The sequence below is a fragment of the Musa acuminata genome, chromosome BXJ3-11 (genome assembly GCF_036884655.1).
Source record: "Musa acuminata AAA Group cultivar baxijiao chromosome BXJ3-11, Cavendish_Baxijiao_AAA, whole genome shotgun sequence".
Classification (NCBI taxonomy): domain Eukaryota; kingdom Viridiplantae; phylum Streptophyta; class Magnoliopsida; order Zingiberales; family Musaceae; genus Musa; species Musa acuminata.
This window is the reverse complement of record NC_088359.1, coordinates 7,579,280-7,603,381: the sequence shown is the minus strand read 5'-3', so window position 1 is coordinate 7,603,381 and position 24,102 is coordinate 7,579,280. Positions and strand designations below refer to the sequence as shown.

The following is a 24,102-nucleotide window of genomic DNA, read 5'->3' as shown; positions in this document are numbered from 1 at the left end:
AACATCTTGAATGATAAAATTAACGTCATTTTGCATGATTGTCTCTAGGTAGATGACAGGGACAGAGATAAAGCTACCATGAAGGAAGATATGGACCTGACTGGAGGTTCCAAACGGCGAAAACTTAAGAGAGACCATGCATTGTCATCTGAAACTGGTGGGGAATACTCACAAGTTGTTCCACCACCTCCCCCAGTGGCAATAGCTATGCCTCAGTCATTCGATAGAGAAAGGGCAGACAAAAAAGCAGCCATAGTGCAACAACGGGCTGCACACATGGACGATGCACCAAGATTGCATGGGAAGGAAGCTGGAGGCAAAATTAATCGAAGGGAATCAGATCAGTATCCTTATGCTACTAAATTGTTATCGTGTACCTATTTGTCTCTTATTTGCATGATCCTCTTTACATCTAGAAGATTTGTGTTATCTCATTAGCCACTTCTATTAGATTTTCTTATATATTTAAAAAAAAATCTATTTTGGAAATTATTGCAGGCAGTGATAGTATACGGTCCAAAAACTTGGTTTTGTTTGTAGATAGCAAAATATGAGTACCAGATAACCCTCTGACAGTAAGACCGATTACGACCAATCTCGTTCCTATGAGATCATGTAGCAGCAGTTTAATATAATCTGATCATATATCTTAATTAATTAGCTTGAAATCATCTCTAGATAACTGATGCTCAAGTTTATTGAGTCAGTTGATTTCTTTGATTTCTGCCTTTTATTTTGCATGCATGTGCACATACTTGTAGTTGGTCTACAATGTGTATACCTTGACCTCTACAATCTCAGAATACATGAAAGGGAGTGGGAAGAAGAGAAGCGCCAGAGACCTGAAGCAAAAAGGAAACACCGAAAGTAGGCTCTGAAGTCTACACGCAGACGAGCAAATATAATTTGGTCTCAGTCTGCTAGTTTAGTGCATTGTTTCCTTTTTTGTTTTTCTTTATTGGGGTTTGAGTGCCATCTCTTAGAGTTGTGCTGCTGATCATGGCATGAAGGATCTCCAGAAGCCGAGTAGCTCATCCAGTGTCTGTGTGGATGTCTTGGATCAGCACATGATTGCAACAGTGAGGCTTTCAGTGTCAGCCAAACTAATCTGTTTTACGCTTGGCGAGATTCCTAGGTACAGAAGATGACACCCTGCATTACAGCATTGTAACTGTTAACGTTTAATGATGGCATTATGCAGAACTGTGTTTTGTGGGTTTCAGATTGTCACTGGAGGTCCGATGTTATTGACCTTTCACTCCATCCTTGCATTTATGTGAATCATGACTTTAGTATTAGATTCCTTGCTTAATGATTCACAATGATGCTATTGCATAAAATGGCACATGGACGGGGAAGCATTTTACAGCTTGAATAGAATTTGCACTTGTGAGGTGGAAATCTGACATCAAATAGGATCTATTGCATAAGCAACCTCATTAAAATTTTTAGTTCATATTTCTTGCTGAAACGGCAATTTCTTCTAAAATTCTTGTACTGTTGGATTTTTGGCTCCAAGGTTTGTACTCTCCTTGCTTTCCTGTTGTAGTACATGTTGGTTGTGAATTTGTTGTGTGTGAGAACGTGGTATTATCGAGGCCATTTTGCACTTGCCATACAAACATATATGATGAATGCTCGGTCCTGGATGTGGTTGGTTTAATTCTACAGGGATTTTGTTATTGACCTTTCACTCCATCCCAAGATTTTGTTCTCAAGCCAAGTTATCTGCATCAAACCAAAATTAACGTTTAAGAATGGGAGTAAAACGAGATGCATATATTTTTTCTGCTTTTTCTTGATCACTTGGACCCTCTTGGTGTATCGTATCCTCCTCTTCTCTTCCTTTCAGATAGATCCCGGTGGATCCTAAGAGCGATGTTGTTGGTCCTCCATCCAACGACTTGCATGCATATATCAAACCCGACATAATGCCTCCATGCCACCTGCATGCCATTCTTGTGACAGATGAGGTACACATATCAAACTGGCCATGTATTATTATTAATTAGTCTTCCAAGTTAAGTTATACAATGCTTAAATAAAATAATAACTTGTGTGCTGTTCAGACAAGTTTCAATCGGTGACGAGAAACTTTTGCCACTGTTCTGTTCAAAGCGGTGGTGACATCAGTCGTTTCATACAAAACTAGTTCATATAAACCAAGTAAAACCTTCGATCAAAGTCAACACACACGTATGAGAAAAATACTAATCGAGTCAAAGTCCATACAAGTCGGCATCCTATGAAAATTTCAAAGCTACGTCCGATCGCAACCCACGACTCCTGCAAAGTCTACCATTACAAACACAAGTGAGAAAAATACCAAAAAAAAAAAAGAGAGATTCTTTTTCCCCTATAAAATTAAAATGACTTTCCAGCTAGCTATACACACGAAGACAATATATTTTCATTGGTCTTTATTGAAACATTCTGAGTTGATTATTATATTGTTCGTGCCCATGTGTGAACATCATATACGTCTAATGATTTTTTTAAGGGATAATCTTGTCGTTAGTCTAGATAAGATAAGAAAGTATATATTGACTCTTCAACCCTAGATTTGTCGATATAATAGATTTCAAATACTAAACTTGTTCGTCTTGCATATTCAATAATGGTTAAATTCAAATTTTCAACTCCTAATGATGAAAATTTAAGCATAAGAGGGACTGTCATAAAATTCAATGATGAGTAGCTGACCAATAGGAAAATCTACAAACTTATTGCAGATTTCACTGAAGCAAGCAATGTTTGGTAGGGATCAAGCTATATTTAGCTTGAAAACCCTTATAAATTCAATTATAATGGTTGTATGATTATTAGTTTCAATAACCAGAATAATATTCATATAACCAGAAACCAAGCTACTTTACATTGAGCTTGTAAATCAATTAAAACTTATTTATGAGGAGATATTTAAGGCTGCATAGGTAAGAGGTCGAGTGTTGGCGATGTTCTGAATGAGAGAGAGAGAGAGAGAGAGCAGCCCCAACACTTTCCAACTGTTTCTTTCTGTTCTTAACGTGTAAAACATAGTTTTTTGTAGTGCAAACGAAGAGAATAGACTGTATTTTGTACATGTTTCTAAATCACACAGGAAGAAGAGGCTGTTTTAGTCCCTTGAAATCTGTGGTGTCTATGCACTCATCCTTCTTGTACCCATTCAATAGTCTAAGGAGAGCGGTGGCCTTCTCCTTGGTCGCCTCACCACACCCAACCTGCAGCAGAAGCAAGAGCTTGTGGAAGGCTCCCGCTTGTTGAGCCTCTCGCAAGCATCTCCCCCTCCCTTCTCCCTCATCTCCTGCCTCCTCCTCGCCCCTGCACAGCTTCCACAGGGCCGAGACCACGAACTCGGTCGCCGTGTCCGACACCCGGAACATCTTCTTCACCAGCACCGGCGTCGTCAGCGCGTGACCGTATGCCTGCTCCCTGCCGCCGGCACACCCCACGAGCGCGTCCAGCACGGCCAGCGCCTTCTCGCACATGCTCTTCTCGGCGTCGACGAGCGTCTCTATGAGCACGGGCACCAGTCCCATACCGACCACCCGCGACGCCGTCCTCTCGCTGTAGTTGGTTAGGTAGAAGATGGCGACAAGGGAGGCCTTCGTGATCTGAGGGAGGACGGGCTCTTTGATGAGCTTCACCAGTGCTTCCACCAGCCCCGCCGTGTCGGCCGTGCCATCCGCTCGTGCTCCGCCGCACGCGAGCAGCTCCTTCACCACCACAGCCGCATTGAGCCTCGCGACCAGATCCCCGTGCTTTAAGATCGACACGAGACAGGTCAGGGACTCTGGCGATCCGACGTGCGAAGCGGCCTCCTCGTCGAGCGGTAGCAGCGTCGTCAGCGCGGCCAAGATCTCCTCCAGCACCCGCGTCACCGAGCCGTCGACGGAGGAAACACCGGCAAATGCACCGAAAGCGGCGGCCAGAGCCCGCCCGGTGCCATTCGACTCGAAGCACCCCCGGTTCCGCTCGCCCTCCCTCACCGAGCTCCTGACCTTCGCCACCAGCTGCCCGCACCGAGCGCGGTCGCGCCGCCGGCTGGCCGCGGCGATCTCCGACACGATGTCCGTGACCTGGGCCTTGGTGACGGGGATCTTGGGTGTGGGAATCCTCTCGATTCCGTTGGATCGGTTGGCGACGCACCAGTCCTGTATCATCTTCCGGATGGAGTGGTTGGGGATGAGGTCCTCTTGCTTCAGCTCCCGGTTGGTGACCGGGCACGTCGCGTTCCCCATGTCGAGCCACGCCTCGATGCTGGCCCGGTCGTAGGTGATCCCGGTCGACGCCGTCACCGGGTCCTTCATGAGGTCCAACGATATGGGGCACCGGAAGTGCGTGGGGATCGAAACCTCGACGCCGGAGATCCTCTTGACCGGCTTGTTCTTCACCAGGCTGGACCTGCGGCTTCTCCATGGCAGGGCCATGAGCGACAATGAGCTTGTTGGAGAGAGGAAGGGCGTGGATGCTGTGGGGGGAGGGGGGATGGGGGGTTGTGAGACTCGGAATGAGAGAGATGGGAGGGAAGGGTGAGTCTATATATAAGGCTGATGGGTTGTTTGCAGGAAATCGTTCAAAGAGGAGTGTCGAGAGGTTTGGAAGTGTTGGGGTAATTATGGCTGTGGCTATGGATTTTGAACGTTGACCGTTGAAGCTTGAACGTTTAAAAACGCGGGCAGGAAACGGTAAGAACGAACCCTTCTTTCATACATCAACCCAACCTCTTTTTTTATGATTTAATAAATTAGAAGAAAAAAAAGTATATGATATATTTTGAATCCTTTTTTTATGTTAGAGTCTTGGAAGAATTTTACTTGTAAATTCATAATTATGACTACTTGTTATAATAGCATTTTAGTTTGGTTAGTTAATCAATAGTTCGTTTTATTGGTCTGCACTAATATATCGATCAATTGTATCGATCAATTATCAGTTTGATACATGCAGAGCTATATCAACACACGAGTGTATTGATAAATCGTCAATCCCCTCTCAAATCAGTACGTATCGTCCATATTAAATAATATACTGGAGTCCAACGACCTTAAGTTAATCTTTAATTTATATAACGATGATTGCTTGATTAATGAGGAGAAAGTAATCACTTGATTATGATTATGTTAGCATTTGTCCATCAAAGGAATCCATATATTTTTCGATGTTCGAGTCAATTTCGAAATATTACAAGAGAAGAGAAAAAATGTGTCGCTCGAATCCGTCTTTTATGTTAGGAGCTTTCAAAAAAGTTATATATATAAATTCATAATTAGGAGCTTTCAAAAAGTTTTATATGTAAATTCATAATCGGTCGTGCAAACATTTTATTATGATTATGTTAAGATTGTTTGGCTTTTCATATTTTCTTAATTATTAGAATCAACAAGTAATAATGCTCTAATTGTTTGGAATGGAGACACATGAATCTTTTCCATTATTAAGCTATCGAGGAAAATATTTATAACTACTGTTGATGAATAGAAGGGAAGAAAAAAAAAACCAAAAATTACACTAAATCGACAAATAATTTTCCTCTATTTCCTATCTGAATGGTGGGTAGCATTCATTAGTTCTCTCTCATGTACGAGTCCACATTTGCTCGGATGTGAATGGAAGAATGGAAGGAAAAGCGTTCAATAACTTGAGTACGGAGTCAACGTGTGTACTTGGTCAAATGGTTCGTGGTCATGGTCTTCTTCTCGGGTCAACTGCATTGTCCAACAAAAGTACCCCTTCCACAGGCAAAAGTAGGTACTCAATAACAACGATAAATCATCTCAGTTGGTGCCTTCTTGCCTACGTATGTATGTATATAAGCTATTTTCTTGGTACAATTACTTGGTATTATACTCGTACCCATCGATTCAAACACTTATAAACCGGTTCGGGCCGATCCGACCTACCTAATTATTATTATACGTATGTTTTTTTTTAGTTTTCTCTTGAGTTATCACAAATGGTGATATCATTCTTCTAAAATGATAGTAAATGATAACTATTTAGATGTATGAGTGCCTAAAATGATTCCAATATAAAAGTATCAAGTTCCTAAGACATCGTCTATATTAAAATCGACGTCGAGAAAAGTTTTTCGACTCAATCTATCTGATACTTAAGTTAGTCATTGAAGATTTAACAAGTATAGTATTTTTTTTTTAAGAAGAAAGCCCTCCAGTGTAATATCGGAGATTCGCTTTTATACCTGATCTTAGATAGAACAATTTGTAACCACTTCAACGTCCTCCTATTAGTATTTTGTCCGGTGAGTGATAGAAGGAGATAGTCCTGAATAATCTACTTTTAACTTTTGTTGACCAATAAACAAGTGAATGTTTATTCACGGATAAATAAGTGAATGTTGACCAATAACTTTTCCTTTTGAACTTTTGTTCACCTGACGGATAAACAAGTGAATGTTGACCAATAACTTTTCCTTTTAGGACAGCTTTGACTGATTTAAGGGAAATATGTTAACAATATTCCAAAGCAAATCAATATTAGCATTTAGAAGTCGAAGAAAGGCTCGAAGGAGTAAACAATTTGACTTGGGCTTCTTTGAGGAGAATGCAAATTCCTTTAAAGACTAACTTTCAGGAAAATAAAAGCCACGGAGAAGACTGACTTCAAAGTACTGTCGAAGATTAGAAGTCAATCTGATGGTTCATTCCACATCGAGAGAGATGACAGCAAGATGAATCGTAGTAGCATCTCTATGTTGAACATTCTATGAACTATGATGCTCTTGTGGTCTTTTTAGGACAGAGATAAGAAAGGCTCATGAAAACAAATCGTTCACCACATTCTTTGCAAGCAATGCATACACACACAGAGAGGAAATAGATTTTCCATTTCCTATTCCTACAATCTGAACAACTCCATTTCTCTTATGTATATATAAAATAAAAAACTCAAAAGACACTATAAATATTACAGATGATCATGAACACAGGAAAAGGCCGAGTGAATGGATGTGGTGGTGTAGGATAAACAAGTAGAAAAATGGAATGATGCCTCAGGACTTGTGCCTGTGATGATATCATGTGTCATCCAAAAGCCAAATGTCTCTGCTTGTGCAGGAACTCCAATTCCCTTCCCTTTGTGTGCATCCAAGTGATAGCTTGTGTATCCCTTTAAAGTGATCCATGTTGCCATGTTGGTGGTGGCGAGATGTAGATGACAAGAGCATCTCAGTTATTAAAGGGACGGCAAAATTCCACAAGAAAGAGACTGCCATTTGTTCTGCCACCTCTGATCTCATCTTCTTCTTTCTGTGACAGGAGGAGGCCATTTCCCGCAGGGAAGTGCCGAGGGTGCATCAAGCAGCTTTTCCTTTATCGGTACTTGCTCGTTCCCTTGGCCCATTTGTCTACCATGGTTTCTCGAGTGCCACTGGAGTTTGGGTATTTATGATGCCTGTTCTGGTCCAATTCTGAGTGTTCTTGAATGTTTTGAGCTCAAGAATCTTGGTTGCTTGTGTCTTCTTTTTCCGTTTGCTGGGTGCTGCTACCTGTTCAGATCTATTTCGTTTCCTCTTGCCATCTCGATGGATCATTCATTCCAAGCTTTACTTCATTCTTGGCAGCAATTCAATGCCTTTATGCAGCTGAAGGAGGCCTAAGCCTCATCGACAATATTTCTGCCGAACATGAACAGTTCCAACCCAGAACCATCATCAGAAGATGTCTTGGAAGAAGCAAGCAGTCAAGCGGCTTCCGATATGTGTGGCCAAGAGTCTTCTCCTACTCCGCCGCCCTTCTCTCTCAATCCCTCCCTCACCATCAACGCAGGTCCAACAGCACCATCAGCTGTTCCGTGGTCGAGCACAAGCGAAGGCGGCAGCGCACCGAGTTCACAAAGAGTCTTCTCCTGCGGCTACTGCCGACGCAAGTTCTTCAGCTCCCAAGCCCTCGGTGGCCATCAGAACGCTCACAAGAGGGAACGAACGCTCGCGAAGAGGGCACTGAGTTCGCATGCATTTCTTCCACGCAGTTACGCCAGCATTGCGTCTTTGCCCCTTCATGGATCTGCTCTCCGGTCACTGGAGATCAAAGCACACTCATCGGTGCATCAGAAGTGGAGAGAGATCCATCGCAGCAGCAGAAGGTGTGGAAAAAGCTTGCTCGAGCCGAGGCCCGTCTTCCTGGAGGATGAGGAGACGAAGTTCCGTTGGCCTGGAAGCTTTAGGCCGATGGCAGGTTCGAGTTCAGAACCGGCGGAGGATTCAGATGTGGCAACAGGGGATCAGCAGCCGGTAGAGGAACCCGATCTCGCTCTCAGACTCTAAGCGCATAAGCTGGCATCTTCTCTCCGAAAGCTTGTGTGTTCTTGATGTCATTCATGAACAATAATTCTATGCTTCTCGGTGTGATGATACGTCTCCAGGAGAAAGAATTTACTTCCGCCGACTAAATTTTCTGATGAATTGAAATCATGATCATTCGGAATTGTTCTCGGAACAAAGGAAAAGTTAAAAGATGAGAACAATATTTCATCAAAGAAGAACATCAGAAAGGAGTGGCAACGCAAGATCCCCACCATGTGGTCATGTTCTAAAGCGAAGGTCAAAATGAGAATCTTTGCCTTTGGGAGATGATGTTGGATGGCAGAGTGCGCTCTTCAACCGATCACCATACGATGCTTGACAGCAACCTGTTGTGGTTCCTTCCTCCTCTCGCTTCATTAGTAGGATAAGCCTGTCAGCTTGATGTTGAGCAGGAGAATCTTCCATCTCCCCACTCGTTCACGAAATAGTTCGACATAACAACTGCAGGAAAACTGCCGCTTTGCCGACGCGTCGTTGACAGTAAACAAATCACAGCCGTCCAATCAAAAGTCAAACGGTCCACTAATATCTCCTCTCACCTTCTTCCGTACGGAATCCTAATTGTAATAATAATAATGAACTCATTTATGTCAGACTCAACCTCAACAAATGACAGTAAATTAAGTAAATTTTTCTTTTTTTTGAACTTTCTTTATATTTATTATATTATATATATATATATATATTTTTTTTTTTAAATTTAATTTAATTTTTTGAAAGAAATAAAGATTTGATTTCAAAATTTTAGTTTAGAAAATTAATATTTTATGCTAACCAAAGAAAATTTTAGACATTGCGAAGACGTGAATGTTTTGAGGGTTGATAGTAAGATTTTGGGACTCGAAGCTCATCTTTGCTTACTTTTTGATTTGGAAAGAAAAAGATATATAATATTGCTGCTTTGGATTCATTTGGCTGTAATATTCACATGATTTTAGCAAACCAGAAAAAGGCAAACTTGGGAGAAAACAATTATTTCTCAGGGTGTCAGGAAATGGATGAGAATGGGGAGGAAGGGGGGTGGGGGAGCGAGTCCAAGTTGGTCTGCCAAAACAGGGGACCGTCCGACCACCTCCCCTCTTCCAGTGTTATCTCTCCTCAGTCCAAACGAAACACCTGCATTTATGATGATACCAACATTTGGTTTACAATTCTGGCCGTCTGGATCGATCAAAAGCCTATCTTTTGCCCTCTCTGTCTTCCTCCCATTTCTAGAGGGAGAGCTCCTCTCTCCCCCCTCTCTCTCTTCTGTGGTTTGTTTCTCTGTCCTTGCCAGTGAAAAAGATTTTTCCTTTCCTTAGTTTTTCTACTAGATTTTGCCCACTTGCGAACATTTACATTGCAAAGATCTCAACTTGGGACCTTAAAAGTCCGATCTTTCCATTTGCATCCGGGGACGCAGACTGCTGGGTTCATCGTTGCTTCCGTGGTAAGTTTCTGAATCTTTGCAAGTGAAAGGGTTTCGTTTCTTTTTCTGTGGACGCGAGCGAGACTATCATTCTCCCGTGTTGCCATCGGTTTTTCCACTAGATTTTGCCTACTTCTGAACATTTATATTGAGAAGATCTGAGCTAGGAACCCTAAAAGTCCGATCTTTCCCTCTGCATCGGGGAACGCAGGTTGCCGGGGTTCGTTGTTGCTGGGATTATATCCTGCATTTGGTCTTTTCCTTGGTTGTTTGATCGGGTTTTGTTGTTGAGATTTCTACAAAAAATGTTGCCTTTCTGTTGCTCTTTGGTTACTTTGCCATCGATTTACCATTTCTCATTATCTTTCCATGAAGGGGAGGTTGATGGCATTGATGAGATGAATCCAATGTGTCGTCCGATGGGTTGATCGAATCGGTATAAAAGTTCGAATTTTCTTGTTTGGTACAGTCAGCAATTTCGTCGGACTTCTCCTCGGTTCTTCTATCATCCGCTTCCATGGATGACGATGGTGGATTGGGCATCCGGAACTGGGGGTATTATGAGCCGTCGTCGAAGGGAAACCTTGGACTGCGGCTCATGTCTTCCACTGTGGAGCAGGATGCCAAGCCCCTTTTGTCGAATGCTGGGTTCATTCATCGGCACTGCAGCATTCCGGAGCCAACAGCTCCAGTGGACTTTATGAGTGATGGATGGTTTCACCATAGCAACGACAATAGCAAGAATGACTATGTGAGAGACGGGTTGATGCGCCATAGCAATAACAATAGCAAGAATCTCCACATTTTGCCAACGAGCCACCAACACCACCCAACTTATAGCGTGCTCCCTGAACCCCCCACCATCGAGAACGTCCAGATGCTGCAACATCTGGAGCCGCAGCCCAAGGATGACAAGGTTCCAGTGACAGATGAGACCGTAGTTAGAAATGAGTCTCCTTTGAAGAAGACGCCCAGGAGTCGTGCGCAGAAACCCCCAAAGACGAAGAAGCCTAAGAAAGTCACTGCACCAAAAGATGAGGTTGCCAATGGTTCAGCCTCACATGGGAAGTCTGGAAGGAAGAGCACAGGCATGGTCATTAACGGGATCAATTTTGACATGTCGAGGATTCCGACTCCAGTCTGCTCTTGCACCGGAAAGCAACAACAGTGCTACCGATGGGGAATTGGAGGGTGGCAGTCAGCGTGCTGTACCACCAGTGTGTCAATATATCCCCTTCCGATGAGCACGAAGAGGCGGGGGGCACGCATTGCTGGCCGAAAAATGAGTCAGGGTGCATTTAAGAAGGTGCTGGAGAAGCTGGCTGGAGAAGGGTACAACCTTTCTAATCCAATTGACTTGAGGACATTCTGGGCTAAGCATGGTACCAACAAGTTTGTGACTATCAGGTAAAGATGTTGGCTTGTTCTATCAATCTACCTTTGCATTGGATCATTGTTTTCATGGTGTTATTACTTTGTGTCCTGCAGAGGTCCTTCGATATAAGTTTGAGCAAAATTTTCTCGTATCTGCCAACTTAACATGCTTTTTTAGGTTTACACACTGGGGTTATATGTGCAACTTGCTTTCTTCCCTGGTCACTGAAACTTGTAGTTCGAATAGTGCTGCCTAGATCTTATGGTTTTCTCATCTAATGAATTGTAAATCATCATCACCTGCTTCATACTCGTAATGATTTAGTCCAGTACATTGAATGTTTTGGCATTCTATCTTTGATGGTTGCCTTATATCTATGAAGTTTTATGGTTATTTTCCTGTTGTAGATTCTTAATGTTCTGTGTATTTATTCTTAACCATGCTAAGTGCTTCAAATTAGATGCTGATAGCACCGAGTGATCGCTTATAAGTCAATTGCTTTAATGTAATTTAGGCCACCTTCTGCGATCGTCCAAAGGCCTAGGTGCTTCATATGTATGTGTCGCTTTAGTTCCACTAAATTCCAAGAAAAACATTTAATAGATGATCAATATAATAATGGAATTTTCTGCTGACATTTATAATTTCCTGGTAGGAAAAACATTGGTAGACCTTGCTGTGAAGAACTTGTGCTCAAACATTTTTGCACTGTGTTCTGTTATATCAAGAAGCTTAACCTATTTTGCTTTTAAAGCAGACTATGATTAGTTTCCATATCTACAGATATCTATGTTTCTAGTATTGGTTTTATCTTCAGTTTTGACAGTGGTTTTAGCCATTCTGGTTAAGATCTTACTTGTTTTAACTAATACAGATTGGGGATTATCAGTTTTAATAGAAATATATATTTGAAGTTCACTTCATCGAAATAAGTAATGATCAACTTAGCCAGTATTTGTGGCACGAGCAGTCTTGTTTGATCCATACTGGTGGCCATGATTGTTTTGGTTGTAACGATTGATCCAGACTCAACCCAAAACCAGAACTTGGTGAGAGTTTCAGATTACGAACATCCTTTTCAATTAAAATAAGCATGACCTATTCAAATCGGCACTGTCTGCATATGGTTTGAAGTCACATATATATATATATATATGTATACATGTATATATACATGTATACATGTATATATACATGTATACATGTATATATACATGTATACATGTATATATACATGTATATTATGTATATATGTATATATACCTATGTATATGCATTGAAGTGGAATGATCTTCCATAAACAACAAACACATATTCCTTAACACGAGTTAATGGTTTCAGAATAATTATTAGAAATCAAACTCGAGATGGAATAGATGTATGTGCATCGTACTTATGTTGCCAAAGTTAATTTAAATTTTACCAAGTTGTAAAAAATTGCTCATGTTCATTTGGAAAGCATGGTACTCTTTTGTTTTAAGGGTTCTACACAGATACATTAGGTCATGTGTATCAGCTCTATAGGTAAAGAACTTATACGAGGAAATTTCAAATGCTATAATTATAGCATCAAGCCAGAGGCTTGTGTAGCTTCTTGTGTAATTTTTAAGGATCATAGAGCAAAGAGTGGTTCCGATTTTAACTCTGCGTTCGCTTTAGGACTTAAAGGGTGGAAACTTTTTACTCTATCCTGTGGAAATTATGTATTGATATTATTTGTATGCTATGCTCATGTTTGGTTGAACTGGGCATGTAGTTGTCTTTGTTGGTGGTTTTCTCGTTTTTTCGGTTGGTATCTTCTTATGCGGAAATGTATTAGCTTGGGCTTTCGAAAGTACATATGGTAACATTGATCTAATGAGAATTCTTGCATGTTATGTCGTATATTTTCTTCCATCTGAAGTACACTTTTAGATGGTTTAGAGCCATGTAGGGCTTGTAATTCTCTTTGTCATTATCAAGACAATCAGTTTGATACAAAGATATATCATGGGCATTGGATGCAATCAAATAGTTCTTGAGTTCATTTCTTCTCCGTACCAACATAAAGTGTGGGGACGAAATGCAGTGCTACTGGCCCTCATCAGACCACCTTGTACATTGTAATGTTCTTTTGCTCTCTTTGAACTCCTTATGTTGTGTCTATTAAGAGTATGTTTTGGCAAACTCATTTGCACCAAGCCGAAATTTAGCAGCTTCAAATGGGGATCAAGTTATAATCCGATGTGGCGGCCGACCATGTAACCTAGTGGTTCGACAACATCCCAGAAGATTCATTCAATAAATTCAATGTGTTAGATTTTTTTCTTTTTTATCAGTGTCATTCCATTTAGCTATTGAACATACAATCTTTCACTCCGATACCATGTTATATTCTTTGATCATTGTCTTGTCATCTAAAAGCTTTTGTTTGTTCTCAATCAAACGACAGCAAACTTTTCCATGTCCTTTTTCTAAGAACTTAATGGTTTTTTTGGTGCCACATTAAGCATCACTTGATACCTCCGGATTAAAGCACATACATCTGATAGTGAATCGTAGCATACGCTTGATGACAACATGAAATGATGCAGCTAAGGAAGATTCGTCTTCCCAGCAAAACAACTAGATCTCACCATCCCAAAGCTCTTCAGCAGATTTGTAAGGTCCATCATCTGACACAAACTCCAAACCTAGGCATCCTTTGCGCTGTGGAATCTCGCTGATTTTGCGCTTCTCTTCTTCACTCAGCTCCCAATCCAGGATGTCCAGGAGAATCTTCTCGTTGAAGCTCTTTGCCAGCACACAGTCTCCTTGCTCATGCACCCACCTCAAGCAGATCTGTGCATATGATTCGGAACAGTGTTTTGATCGTAATAATAAGGTCATGATCCTTCTTTGCCTATGATGCTGCTGTTTCTATGTTACCTGAGCAAGAGTCTTCCCCTTGGCTGCAGCTATATCTTTGATGACATCACAGTTCATGACCCAGTCTTGGCCCCACATAGTTCCCTTTGCCCCCAGGGGAGAGTAAGCACACACTTGAATCCCCTTGGCCACGCAAAACTCTCTCAGCTTCTGCTGCTGCCAAAGCGGGTTCACCTCCACCTTGTCCACGGATAACACTTCCCTCACCATGCTCCAACAAGAACTAAGTTCTTTGGGTCGAGGGAATGCATTCTCACCTGGTTGACAGCAGGGGGAATGTTGGCAATGGAGAGCAATGTTTCCAGCTTCTTGGTGGAGAAGTTGCTGACGCCTATCGACCTCGTTAGCCCGAGTCGTTGGCACTGCTCCATCGCCTTCCACACCGAGCTCAAGTCGATCGGCTGGAGGTCCTCCTTCGGCATCGGCACCTCGTACCTCCCCGGCTTTGTGCTCACAGGCCAATGTATAAGATACAAATCAAGGTAATCCAACTGAAGGTTCCTGCAAGAGAAGCAGTACGGAAGAAAAGAAGGATCATGAGTGTAACCCTTTCTAGTAAGATACTTGCAGTTCAAGATCAAACCAAATATAATAAGAAATCAAAGAAGGAAAAAAGAATTTTTATTGAACTTCTTAAAAAAAAATACTTATAGATTTTGAACCATTTTTAGTCTTAACTTGAATATTTGAGACTTGAATTTTTCTAAATATCACTTATTTATATACATAAAATACAAGAGTCCCGAATCTCTATAACTCTATCTAATCTTATTTGAATTTTTAAAAAATACATTTTAAACTAAAAATTTCTTATACCTAAAACTTTATCTAAATAAAATATTAATTTATGATCTTCCAAAAGATATTTGAACTTTTTAACACTCCCCCTTAAAATATAATTTTGAAAATAAGTCCTAACTTGTTTTGAAATCAAGTTGAACTTGCTTAGTCACTAGGATTTCACGTCGATGATAATGAATGAACTGAACCTCACCATTGAACCGGTAGGAAGTGATGAATAGAGGGATTAGCATGTCGGTGAAGTTGTGGAAGAGGTTCCCCATGAACCCACTGAACGAACAACTTGATTGTCAATTCCTTTACATGGGCAATGGTGACTTGGTCATGCTTTCAGGTGAAAGGTTTGATCTTCCATTCTTGGCTGGTCAAGTAAGGCTATAAGAAGATGGTATAAGAGTTTCCTTTCACCCTTATATCACCTTCTACTTCACAAACATTTGATCTCTGACTTGTTTCAGCGCAGATGGGTTTCTTTGAGTCCGTAGCAACTTTCTCTTCATAGCTATTGACGTTGTGTTGCCTTCTTCATCACCAATCCTTGAATTAAGTTGTTCTATCCAAAAACTTTTAGGATTATCAGAAATAGCTCTTGACCCAGAGCCTAATCCAAACTTACTAAATGGAAAACTATTGAAATCTCTAACTGGACTTCGTACAAAAGACACAATATCTATATGACGACCAAATTCAAGAATAGACTTGTGCAAATAAAAAATAGCACCAAATTTCTCATAAAAACCAATAGGCCTTGACACAAGATCTTGAGTTTTATATTTATAAAGAGCATTCATTTCTTCATTTATTGCATCCTCCCACACCTTAACACAAATATGTTCAAAATTACTAATTGGTTTATAAGAGAAATAATGATATATGTTTCCATTATCTCAATCTCTCGGTGTTGTTTGATAATTATTCTTTTTTATCTTCTCAGTGTTGAAAATTTCTCTTTGTGAACATCATTACTCTCCCTATCGCTTTGCTCTATCATTAGTAACGAAGAAATAATATGAGTAAATATAGATGAGCCAAAATCAATGGGAGCGACAAAGGAATCTCAATTATAGGTTTTGAACATGTATCACTTTTATTATTGTGGTTGATATTTTAAAAAAATTACTTGTGAAAGATGATAACAAGAAATTTCATCAAACACAATATCTTGAGATACCACATAATAATGTGTTTGTTGTAACATCCCTGATTAGTCCCACATTGAAAGTGGGCAACATTAAGATTGACTTAAAAGGGTCTGATGAGTGTATTACTATCAATTTCAGCTTAAGCATTTTGGTCAGTGGTTTAGACTAAACGAAGTTGATAGGCCAGTTAGCCCATCAAGCCCGAGTCATTATATTTGGTATCAGAACCGACGACGGAGTCAGAGGACTCGTCACGGCGTGGAGCCACCACGCTAGGGTTTGATCTGGGTTATGTTGGGTCTTGATGAGGACGTCAAGCCTTTAAGTGGGAGTGATTGTAACATCTCTGAGTTAATAAAGATGCATTTCTTGACCTTCTCTTTGAGTCTAGTATATAAATATAGTAGGAAAAATTAAATACTTTAAAATATTTTAACATTTGATTTCTTACCAAATATGAGTTTATCTGGAGACTTCAAATTGATTGAACTATAAAGAATTCGATTAATAATATAGGTTGTATATGTCACACCTTTTGCCTATTTGGGTAAATTCTTTGCATGAGATCAACACTTAGTTTGCACAAGATGTCGAATCTTTCGTTCATCCACGCTATTTTGTTGTGGTGTATTTGCATATGTAAATTCCTTTTTGATATTATACTTTTTGCATAAAGTAATGAGTTCATTGCTTTTAATAGTAATGAACTCTCCATCATTATTGGTGTGTAATCTTTTAATTTTTGCACTTTCATTTGTTAATTTGAACTCTTAAAATTTAAAAAAAATTATGACTTTTTCTTAACAAAAATAGACCTAAATAAACCTTGTAAAATCATCAATAAAGAGAAGTATAGAACAAGAACATATTATCTGTCAAAAGGTTGTTTGTGTGTCTTACCATATTGATAATCTTCATAAACTTTATTACTATTAAAAGTAATAAGATTAGAAAGATCATTCACTAAGGTTTTTTGCATCATAATCTTTAATTTAAGAAAATTTATAGGACCAAGTCTAGCATGTCAGATTAATGCACTATCATTTGTACTTATCTTATCAATATAAGAGATTGATGCTGATAAAATATATAAATATATAACCCTTTTATCAATATGTACTATATCTACATTTAATTCTTTTATATTGTGAAGAAACTTAGCTTCGTTAGGACAAAAAAGAATATAATTTTCAACATCAATTGCTTCTACAATAGAGAAGAAATTTTTCTTTATACCTACAACATGGTATATACTTTTGAATGTAATAGGATTATTGTCTTTATCTGAGATTATGACAGCACTTTTCTTTTCCACTTAGTGAAGAGTATTATTTGTCATGATAATTGCATCATTACCTTTATATTGATGAAGATTAGTGAATTTGGTGCTATCATCACAGATGATAACTACATTCTGAATCAACAATCTAATCATTTTTAAAATTAATAGATATCATGGTCTTAGTAGTTTCAGCTATAAAGCATTTGTCTCGATCTTCATAAGTAGCATTAGAATAATCTTCTTTATTTATAATATTTTCATCTTTAATTTTCACACAATAATTTTTTCTTAATATGGCCTAACCTGCCACACCTATAATACTTGATTTTCTTTCAATTTGTACTATTATTTGAAGAAGACTCTTGCTTATTGTCAACATCATTTTTCTTCTCTTTATCATTATTATTATCACTTTTCTTATTTGTAAAAAGGACATCTCCATCACCTCCTAAAATAAAAGCTTCCGTTATTTGACGAGCTAGGGATTCTTAGAAGCAAGAAATTTTTTTTAATTTTACTAAGAATGGTTATTGAACTCATCCCTGAATAGATGTAACATAAAGAATATATTCTTTTCAAAGACCACAAATAATATAATATTTTATTTATGCATCAGAAATAGACTCATTTGGATCTAATCTCTAGACATAAATTTTTAATCTTAAAAAATATTAAGAAATTAAGAAATCACCTTAGATAGTATTTGTCAAATTAGCAAGTAATATTCTTTTTGTTGATCAATGTATCTAAATCTCTTAAGTTAATTTGCAATGGATAATATGTTCAAAGAAATCATGAGAAATAGATCTCTTTAATATAAATTCAGCTTTTGCATTTAAAGTCCTTCATCTCTTCATGACATCTCCATTTGTAGTCTCTAGTCTTGTTGTTGCATTGTCACCAATCATATCTCATAGACCTTCTCTTATAAGATAAAACTTCAAACAAATCTTTTGGATCTTATAGTTAGACTGATTGAGAAGTTCAATACCAAATACATCAATTCGACCATAATTTTTTATAGTCGAAAGATGGGTATCTTATTCATCAAAGAGATCTTGAAACATAGATTACCACCCTTGTGGCTCTGATACCATGTGAAGAAAGAGAGGATCACATGGAGTATAACTCTTTCTCAATTAGTAATAACAAGGTATTACTAGCTTGAGATAAGATAAAATAATAAAAGAAGCTAAGACGAAAAAAATTAATTAAACTTCTCAAAAAGAAAAATACTTATATATCTTCAACTTGACGTAAATATTATGTCACATATTTATAAATATAAAATATAAAAAATTTTAATTTCTATAACTCTATCTAATGTTATTTAAAATCTTCTAAAATATATTTTAAACTAAAAATGATTCATCTATAGAATTTAATCTTATTAAAAAAATACGGGTGGTACCAAACAGTCCTTTGCAGCGCGTAATGGAATGGGAACATGGCGTGATGGGGGTGGTACCGAAGAGTCCTTTGCAGCGCGGGGAGGACGAGATGGCCGTGCGCGTCGCTGCACCACAGCTTGGAGGTGATGAAGAGCTCGTCGCGGGACTCGATGGCCCCGGAGCGGACGGCCTCGGCGATGGCCTCGCCGAGCGGCTCCTCGGACCGGTAGAGGGCGGCCGTGTCGAATTGGCGATAGCCGAGCTCGATGGCGCGTAGAATGGCTGCTCGCATGGTCTCGGATGCGGCGAAGGGGTAGACCGCCGTGCCCAGGCCGATGAGTGGCATGGGCTTCGCTCCCGAGCTCAGCATCACCTCCGGAATAGTAACCATGTCGTCGTTGTGGATGCACACGCAAACAAACACTGCAACCATTAGGGCTTCACAGAAGCGGGGAAAGAGAAAGAGAGAGAGCAAGTAATTATTGTCCTTTGCCGCAGCACATGGTTGACGTGTGGCGGCTCCTCCTCGAACGTAGCCTGACCACATATTGCCATTTGATCTCATCATTAAGGTTAGAATTCCAATTTTTCTTCTCCTTATATCATTAAAGAAAAGGATTGAGTTACATCAAAACCCAATAAGATTCCTCCACCTTCCCCGACATGGTTGACTTCTTGAAGTCCTGCAGCGTAAGCGATGACGACTTGGATTATTGGACCATATAAAGAGAAAGCCCAAATATGTTGTTTCACGCGAACCTCCCCCGGCTAGAGTTGGGAGTCTCGAGGAGACCTCTGTGTCACTCTGCTACTGGCAAATTCATCATACAGATTGTAAAAACTGATTGATTCTTTTCCTTCCAGTTGGGATCAAGAAAATAGCAAGCTGACTCGGTAGTATTAGTTGGATCTTCGTACTCTCAGTCGTCGTCCATCTCAAGAGTTATCGCAACGACAGGATGTCAAAGAAGGCAATTTGGGCACATCCATCGTTATTGTTTGAATTCTTACCATGCAATCAATCCATGAGGTTATCAAGCTGATGGTCATATCAAGATGAACATCACAATCGCATGCATTACATATGGATGCTAAACTTTCAAGCAGGAAATAATACCATTTTAAATTGTGCACAACAAGTCTTTGGTACAAACATAATATAATTTAATAATATTAACTGGTTTGATCGATAAAGATTTAGATAATTTATTATAAAGTATATAAGCAATTTGTTCGATTGCTATTACATTACTTTCGTCTTGTATCATCAAATCAGGTATACGACCGAAACACTATTATTTTTTTGAGTCGAAGTAATTTGGGTAAAAAGCTCAAGTTAAACAAGATTAATGGGTTACTCGTCTCATTGGAATTACCAATGGATGATCGTCTCTCTCTCTCTCTCTCTCTCTCTCTCTCTCTCTCTCTCTCTCTCTATTCAAGACCACTTCTCCACCTTTTGTAGAGATGATGAATTGCATCTTCCAGTAGGAAAATGTAACAGTGAACCGTATCAAGCTTGTAGAGATGCTGAATTCATGTTTCTTTAAATGGAGGCCCCAAGAGTAGTGCACCTGAATAGGAAGAGAACAGCAAGGCATTGCTCCAGATTCCACAATTCATGGCTTATTGTCAACATGAGATAATGGAGCTAACAAAGATTTCTTTTCCCAATAATTAGATCTCACCATCCCAAATCTCTTCAAGAGATTTGTAGGGTCCCTCATCTTACACAAAATCTAAGCATGGGTCCCTTGCGTTTCTCCTCTTCGTCCAACTCCCAACTATAGTATCTTCAGGTTCTCCGTCGTCATTCTCCTCTCGTTGAAGCTCTTAACCAGCACACAGTCTCCTTGCTCATGCACCCACCTCAAGCAGATCTGTGTACATTGCAGTGCATTGTTTGTAGATGTTTGTATTTGATTCATGCTGCTGTTCTTCTTACCTGAGCAACAGTCTTCCTGTCACATCTTCATTTCGTTATTCATACTTTACAAATAAAAAATATTTTAAATTTAATTTTTTTTATTTTTATAATAATAAATAATTTTAATTAAAAAATTTATATTTTCGTAGCAGGATTTCAAATAACGAAAAGGATTAACTACCCAAACCTCAAATTTATTATAAAATAATAGATTATTTTAAAAATAAATATAGTATAAAAACATATCAATAACTATACAACAGAAACCTTCAAAAGTCAAAAAAATAATTTTAAATATTTGTGAACATATATAAATATTAATAATTTAATATGAAATAATAATATATCAATTTATTATAAATGTTATATATTAAAAATAATGATAATTATTATACAGTAAAAAAAATCATACATCAATCAGATTCAACACATACGTAACAATAAGATAATAAAGACATACATCACACCCGATGGTGCACTCTTCCAATAACGAATGGAGAGATAATTTACAGGATGAATTCCTCCCAACAATAAATAGAGATAATCTATATCGCACTTCCAATAGTTGATGAAGTGATATCTCTTACTCTCTCAAGCGGTGACATGTTCCTCCTAATAATATATGGACAAACCGTCTAACCATCATGTCTAATAACTTGCTAATCCCCAAAGGAGATTGTCCTATCTACCCTAGATAAGGATATAGAGTCAACCATGATCATTCATTTATATTCATCCATTTATTCATATATGCATCCAAGAAGTAATATTATAAAATATTATAAAAAACTATGTTTGATGTATGACTAGCTCACATAATGTTCATTAGTGGCTCTGTGCTGTGATGGACCCGTAGTTGCTTTCACATGTTATACTTCTAATATTGACCACTTGGTAACAATTATATTAATTTTATTAATTTAATATTTAAAAAATTATTTTTAAATGATACCCTCATATAAAATTTATAAGTTCATCAAATTATAAAGATAAAAGATATTGATCTCTCCATGATTCCTATTTGGAATAGTTTAATTGACTTTAACCAAACTCAATTCAATCAGGACATAACGAAACTAACATCAAATCCTTATAGAACTAGTCTAGAATCACCCTAGACTGGTCTAATTTAGAGTTATTCTATTTTAATTAAGTTAAATAGACTTGAATCGGTCAAGTTAGTTTGGAATCACCTTTGAACCAAGTTAAACCGATCATGCATGTTTGATTTAGTCAACTAACGAGCTCAAACTAATAAAGGGAGAGGAAATTAGATTATGTCGCATAGTACTAATCTAAATCGAACCAACCCACTCGAGTCTAAATGGGTCAAGTGTGTCACATATATTTGTCCCAAGTAATAGGTTGGGTTGAGAGACAATGGACTAGATAGAGAGGCATCGATGTATCTAACGCCAATCGCATAACTAGGCGAGCCTAGCTCACGGATTGGGCTGAACCTCACTCCGAGTTGGGTTGAACTTTATCAGTGAATATGGTCATGCTTGGCTCATGAATTACATTGTGTCTAGCCACATAAGTTGGGTTATGTTTGACTGCATGAGTAAGATTATACTTGGTCATATGAGATGGATCATACTTGATCACATGAGTTGGATTGTACTTGGATATATAGGTTGTGTCATACCATGTCACATGTATTGCATCATACCTAACTACATAGGTCGGGTCATACTTGACCACATAGGTTGGGTTATGTCTAACCACATAAGTTATACATTGTACCTGGCCACATGGGTTGGCTTATGCCTAACCACACGGGTTAGATCATACCTAGTTGCTAGTCATAGGTGTCGTACAAGTTAATCATGTGAGTGATGGTATATGTGGCATGATATGTACTATTTTAACTTATTATATTATTTATCATTTTATCACTTTGTATATATATATATATATATATATGTACTCGTCCATATAATGGAGGCGATTGGTCTCATAGCTATTTGTGTGGGGACACTAGGGATAGAGTGTAAGTTCTCATTGGAGAATGAGTTCACTAATTGATCTGCTCACAAAATGTTGGATGGTTGATGATGCCTTATTGTCAAACAACGATTTCGTTATCTTAGTTGTATATTTAGTCCTTAGACTTGAGACACCAAGGATGTCCTGTATGAGTACTCCACTCTTTGATACCAGATTTATAGATCTGAAAGTTTCAAATATAATATAATTGGTCATCAAGAGTGGCAATCAACTTTACGAGGGCTATTAAGTGTCGATAAAGGATCATTCGCTCTTGGTGTCATGAGAAGAATATTATATATGCCCTTGCTCAAACAAATTCCTTGCTAGGGTCATTCGGACTGAGAGAGAAAGAGTTCTCCGAGAGAATTCAATTAGAACAAGACTTGAGGAGAAACTATATAAGTCTGACAGCATCATGTCCGGTATACGATCTCTAGGATATTAGATGGATGAGAACCTATAGATATACAGTAATTGAGGACAGATAGGTCCAAAGGATTGGATTCCCTTGTATCGTCTAGGGACTACGGCGTAGTGGCCTAGTACATCTGCAGTCAATGAGTCGAGTGAATTATTATTCACTAAGCCGAAATGAGTTTTGATAAGTATGACTCATGGCTAGCTTTTTCTACATTAACCACATGAGTTGTGTCGTACATAACCACATAGGCTAGGTCATGTCTAATAATACGAGTTAGATTATACCTGATCACATGAGATGTGTCATGCCTAAACATATGAGTTAGGTCATGCATAACCACATAAGTTAGACTATACTATCCACATGAACTATATCATGCCTAATCAATGAGATGAACTATACTTGACCATATAGGTTGGGTCATTGTTTACCACATAAGTTACGTCGTACCTAGTCATATAGATCGAGTCATGTCCTAATCATATGGGTTGGATTATACTTGACCACTTAAACTGGGTTATATTTGACCACATGTGTTATATCTGACTATATGGGTTGATCTAATCAATAACTTACTCAACTCAAACTATTTGATTTGATCTTTCTTATTAAATTAAATTTTAATATTTTAAAAATATTTTTAAATATGCACTTCACCCCTTATCTCAGCATCACCTCCAGCAAAGTAACCATGTTGTTGTGGTTTGTGGATGGACATCTCTCTCTCTCTCTCTCTCTCTCTCTCTCTCTATATATATATATATATATATATATATATATATATATATATATATCCTCACTTTCCAAGTATTTAATGCAGCAATTCACGTTAAACTAACGTGTTACAATCTCAGTTATCACTTCATGAGTTCCTTCTCCACCAAAAGCATTGTTCCGTGTTAAGATCCCTACTCTGCCGCACTCTCTGACATGTAGTTGGCAGAGGCTTCGACAGTCCATTTATTTATGGCCATCATCACTTGTGCTATTGGGAAAGAAAAGGATCGACACCCGATGCTGAAATCGCACCATAGGAAGTTTGGCACGTCGTCGATCTGAATGAGGTTGAGGATGATAAAGAAAAGAGTTGACGGCCAAATTTGCAGAGATCTTAAATGTCACGTCGGGCACGT

The 24,102-nt window shown here is 38.8% G+C and overlaps 4 protein-coding genes and 1 long non-coding RNA gene across 8 annotated transcripts in view; 3 read left to right on the top strand and 2 right to left on the bottom strand.

Moving 5' to 3' along the window:
• Positions 1–1,222, top strand: part of LOC103970792 (THO complex subunit 2) — a 34,534-nt gene extending 33,312 nt beyond the window's left edge. The window contains exons 32-33 of the mRNA XM_009384712.3: positions 49–344; positions 802–1,222. Coding sequence (XP_009382987.2) covers positions 49–344; positions 802–871 — 366 coding nt within the window. The 3' untranslated portion in view covers positions 872–1,222. The remainder of the gene's footprint in view (positions 1–48; positions 345–801) is intronic.
• Positions 1,223–2,987: 1,765 nt separating this feature from the next.
• Positions 2,988–4,489, bottom strand: LOC135652252 (U-box domain-containing protein 21-like). The gene has a single exon (XM_065173074.1). It carries the CDS (start codon positions 4,428–4,430, stop codon positions 3,093–3,095), a length of 1,338 nt encoding a protein of 445 aa, XP_065029146.1. The 5' UTR covers positions 4,431–4,489; the 3' UTR covers positions 2,988–3,092.
• A 2,327-nt stretch (positions 4,490–6,816) lies between these two features.
• On the top strand, positions 6,817–8,410 carry LOC135652694 (uncharacterized). Its single transcript, XR_010502177.1, has 2 exons — positions 6,817–7,337; positions 7,583–8,410. It is a non-coding gene; the product is annotated as an uncharacterized LOC135652694 (long non-coding RNA).
• An 894-nt stretch (positions 8,411–9,304) lies between these two features.
• Positions 9,305–11,459, top strand: LOC135653175 (protein Barley B recombinant-like). 3 transcript variants are annotated; one of them, XM_065174800.1, is made up of 3 exons: positions 9,305–9,752; positions 10,112–11,138; positions 11,220–11,459. In XM_065174800.1, exons 2-3 carry the CDS (start codon positions 10,249–10,251, stop codon positions 11,233–11,235), a joined length of 906 nt encoding a protein of 301 aa, XP_065030872.1. In that variant the 5' UTR covers positions 9,305–9,752; positions 10,112–10,248; the 3' UTR covers positions 11,236–11,459. The 3 variants fall into 3 exon arrangements, with proteins under 3 accessions (XP_065030872.1, XP_065030871.1, XP_065030873.1); XM_065174799.1 differs by having other exon boundaries at positions 10,107–11,138; XM_065174801.1 differs by having other exon boundaries at positions 9,306–9,752; positions 10,107–11,459.
• A 2,074-nt stretch (positions 11,460–13,533) lies between these two features.
• Positions 13,534–19,183, bottom strand: LOC135653174 (deoxymugineic acid synthase 1-like). 2 transcript variants are annotated; one of them, XM_065174797.1, is made up of 4 exons: positions 18,650–19,183; positions 14,271–14,514; positions 14,014–14,193; positions 13,534–13,926 (listed from the first exon to the last, which is right to left on the bottom strand). In XM_065174797.1, the coding sequence occupies exons 1-4, from the start codon at positions 19,174–19,176 to the stop codon at positions 13,711–13,713; spliced, it is 1,167 nt and encodes a 388-aa protein (XP_065030869.1). In that variant the 5' UTR covers positions 19,177–19,183; the 3' UTR covers positions 13,534–13,710. The 2 variants fall into 2 exon arrangements, with proteins under 2 accessions (XP_065030869.1, XP_065030870.1); XM_065174798.1 differs by having other exon boundaries at positions 18,707–19,180.
• Positions 19,184–24,102: the final 4,919 nt, after the last annotated feature.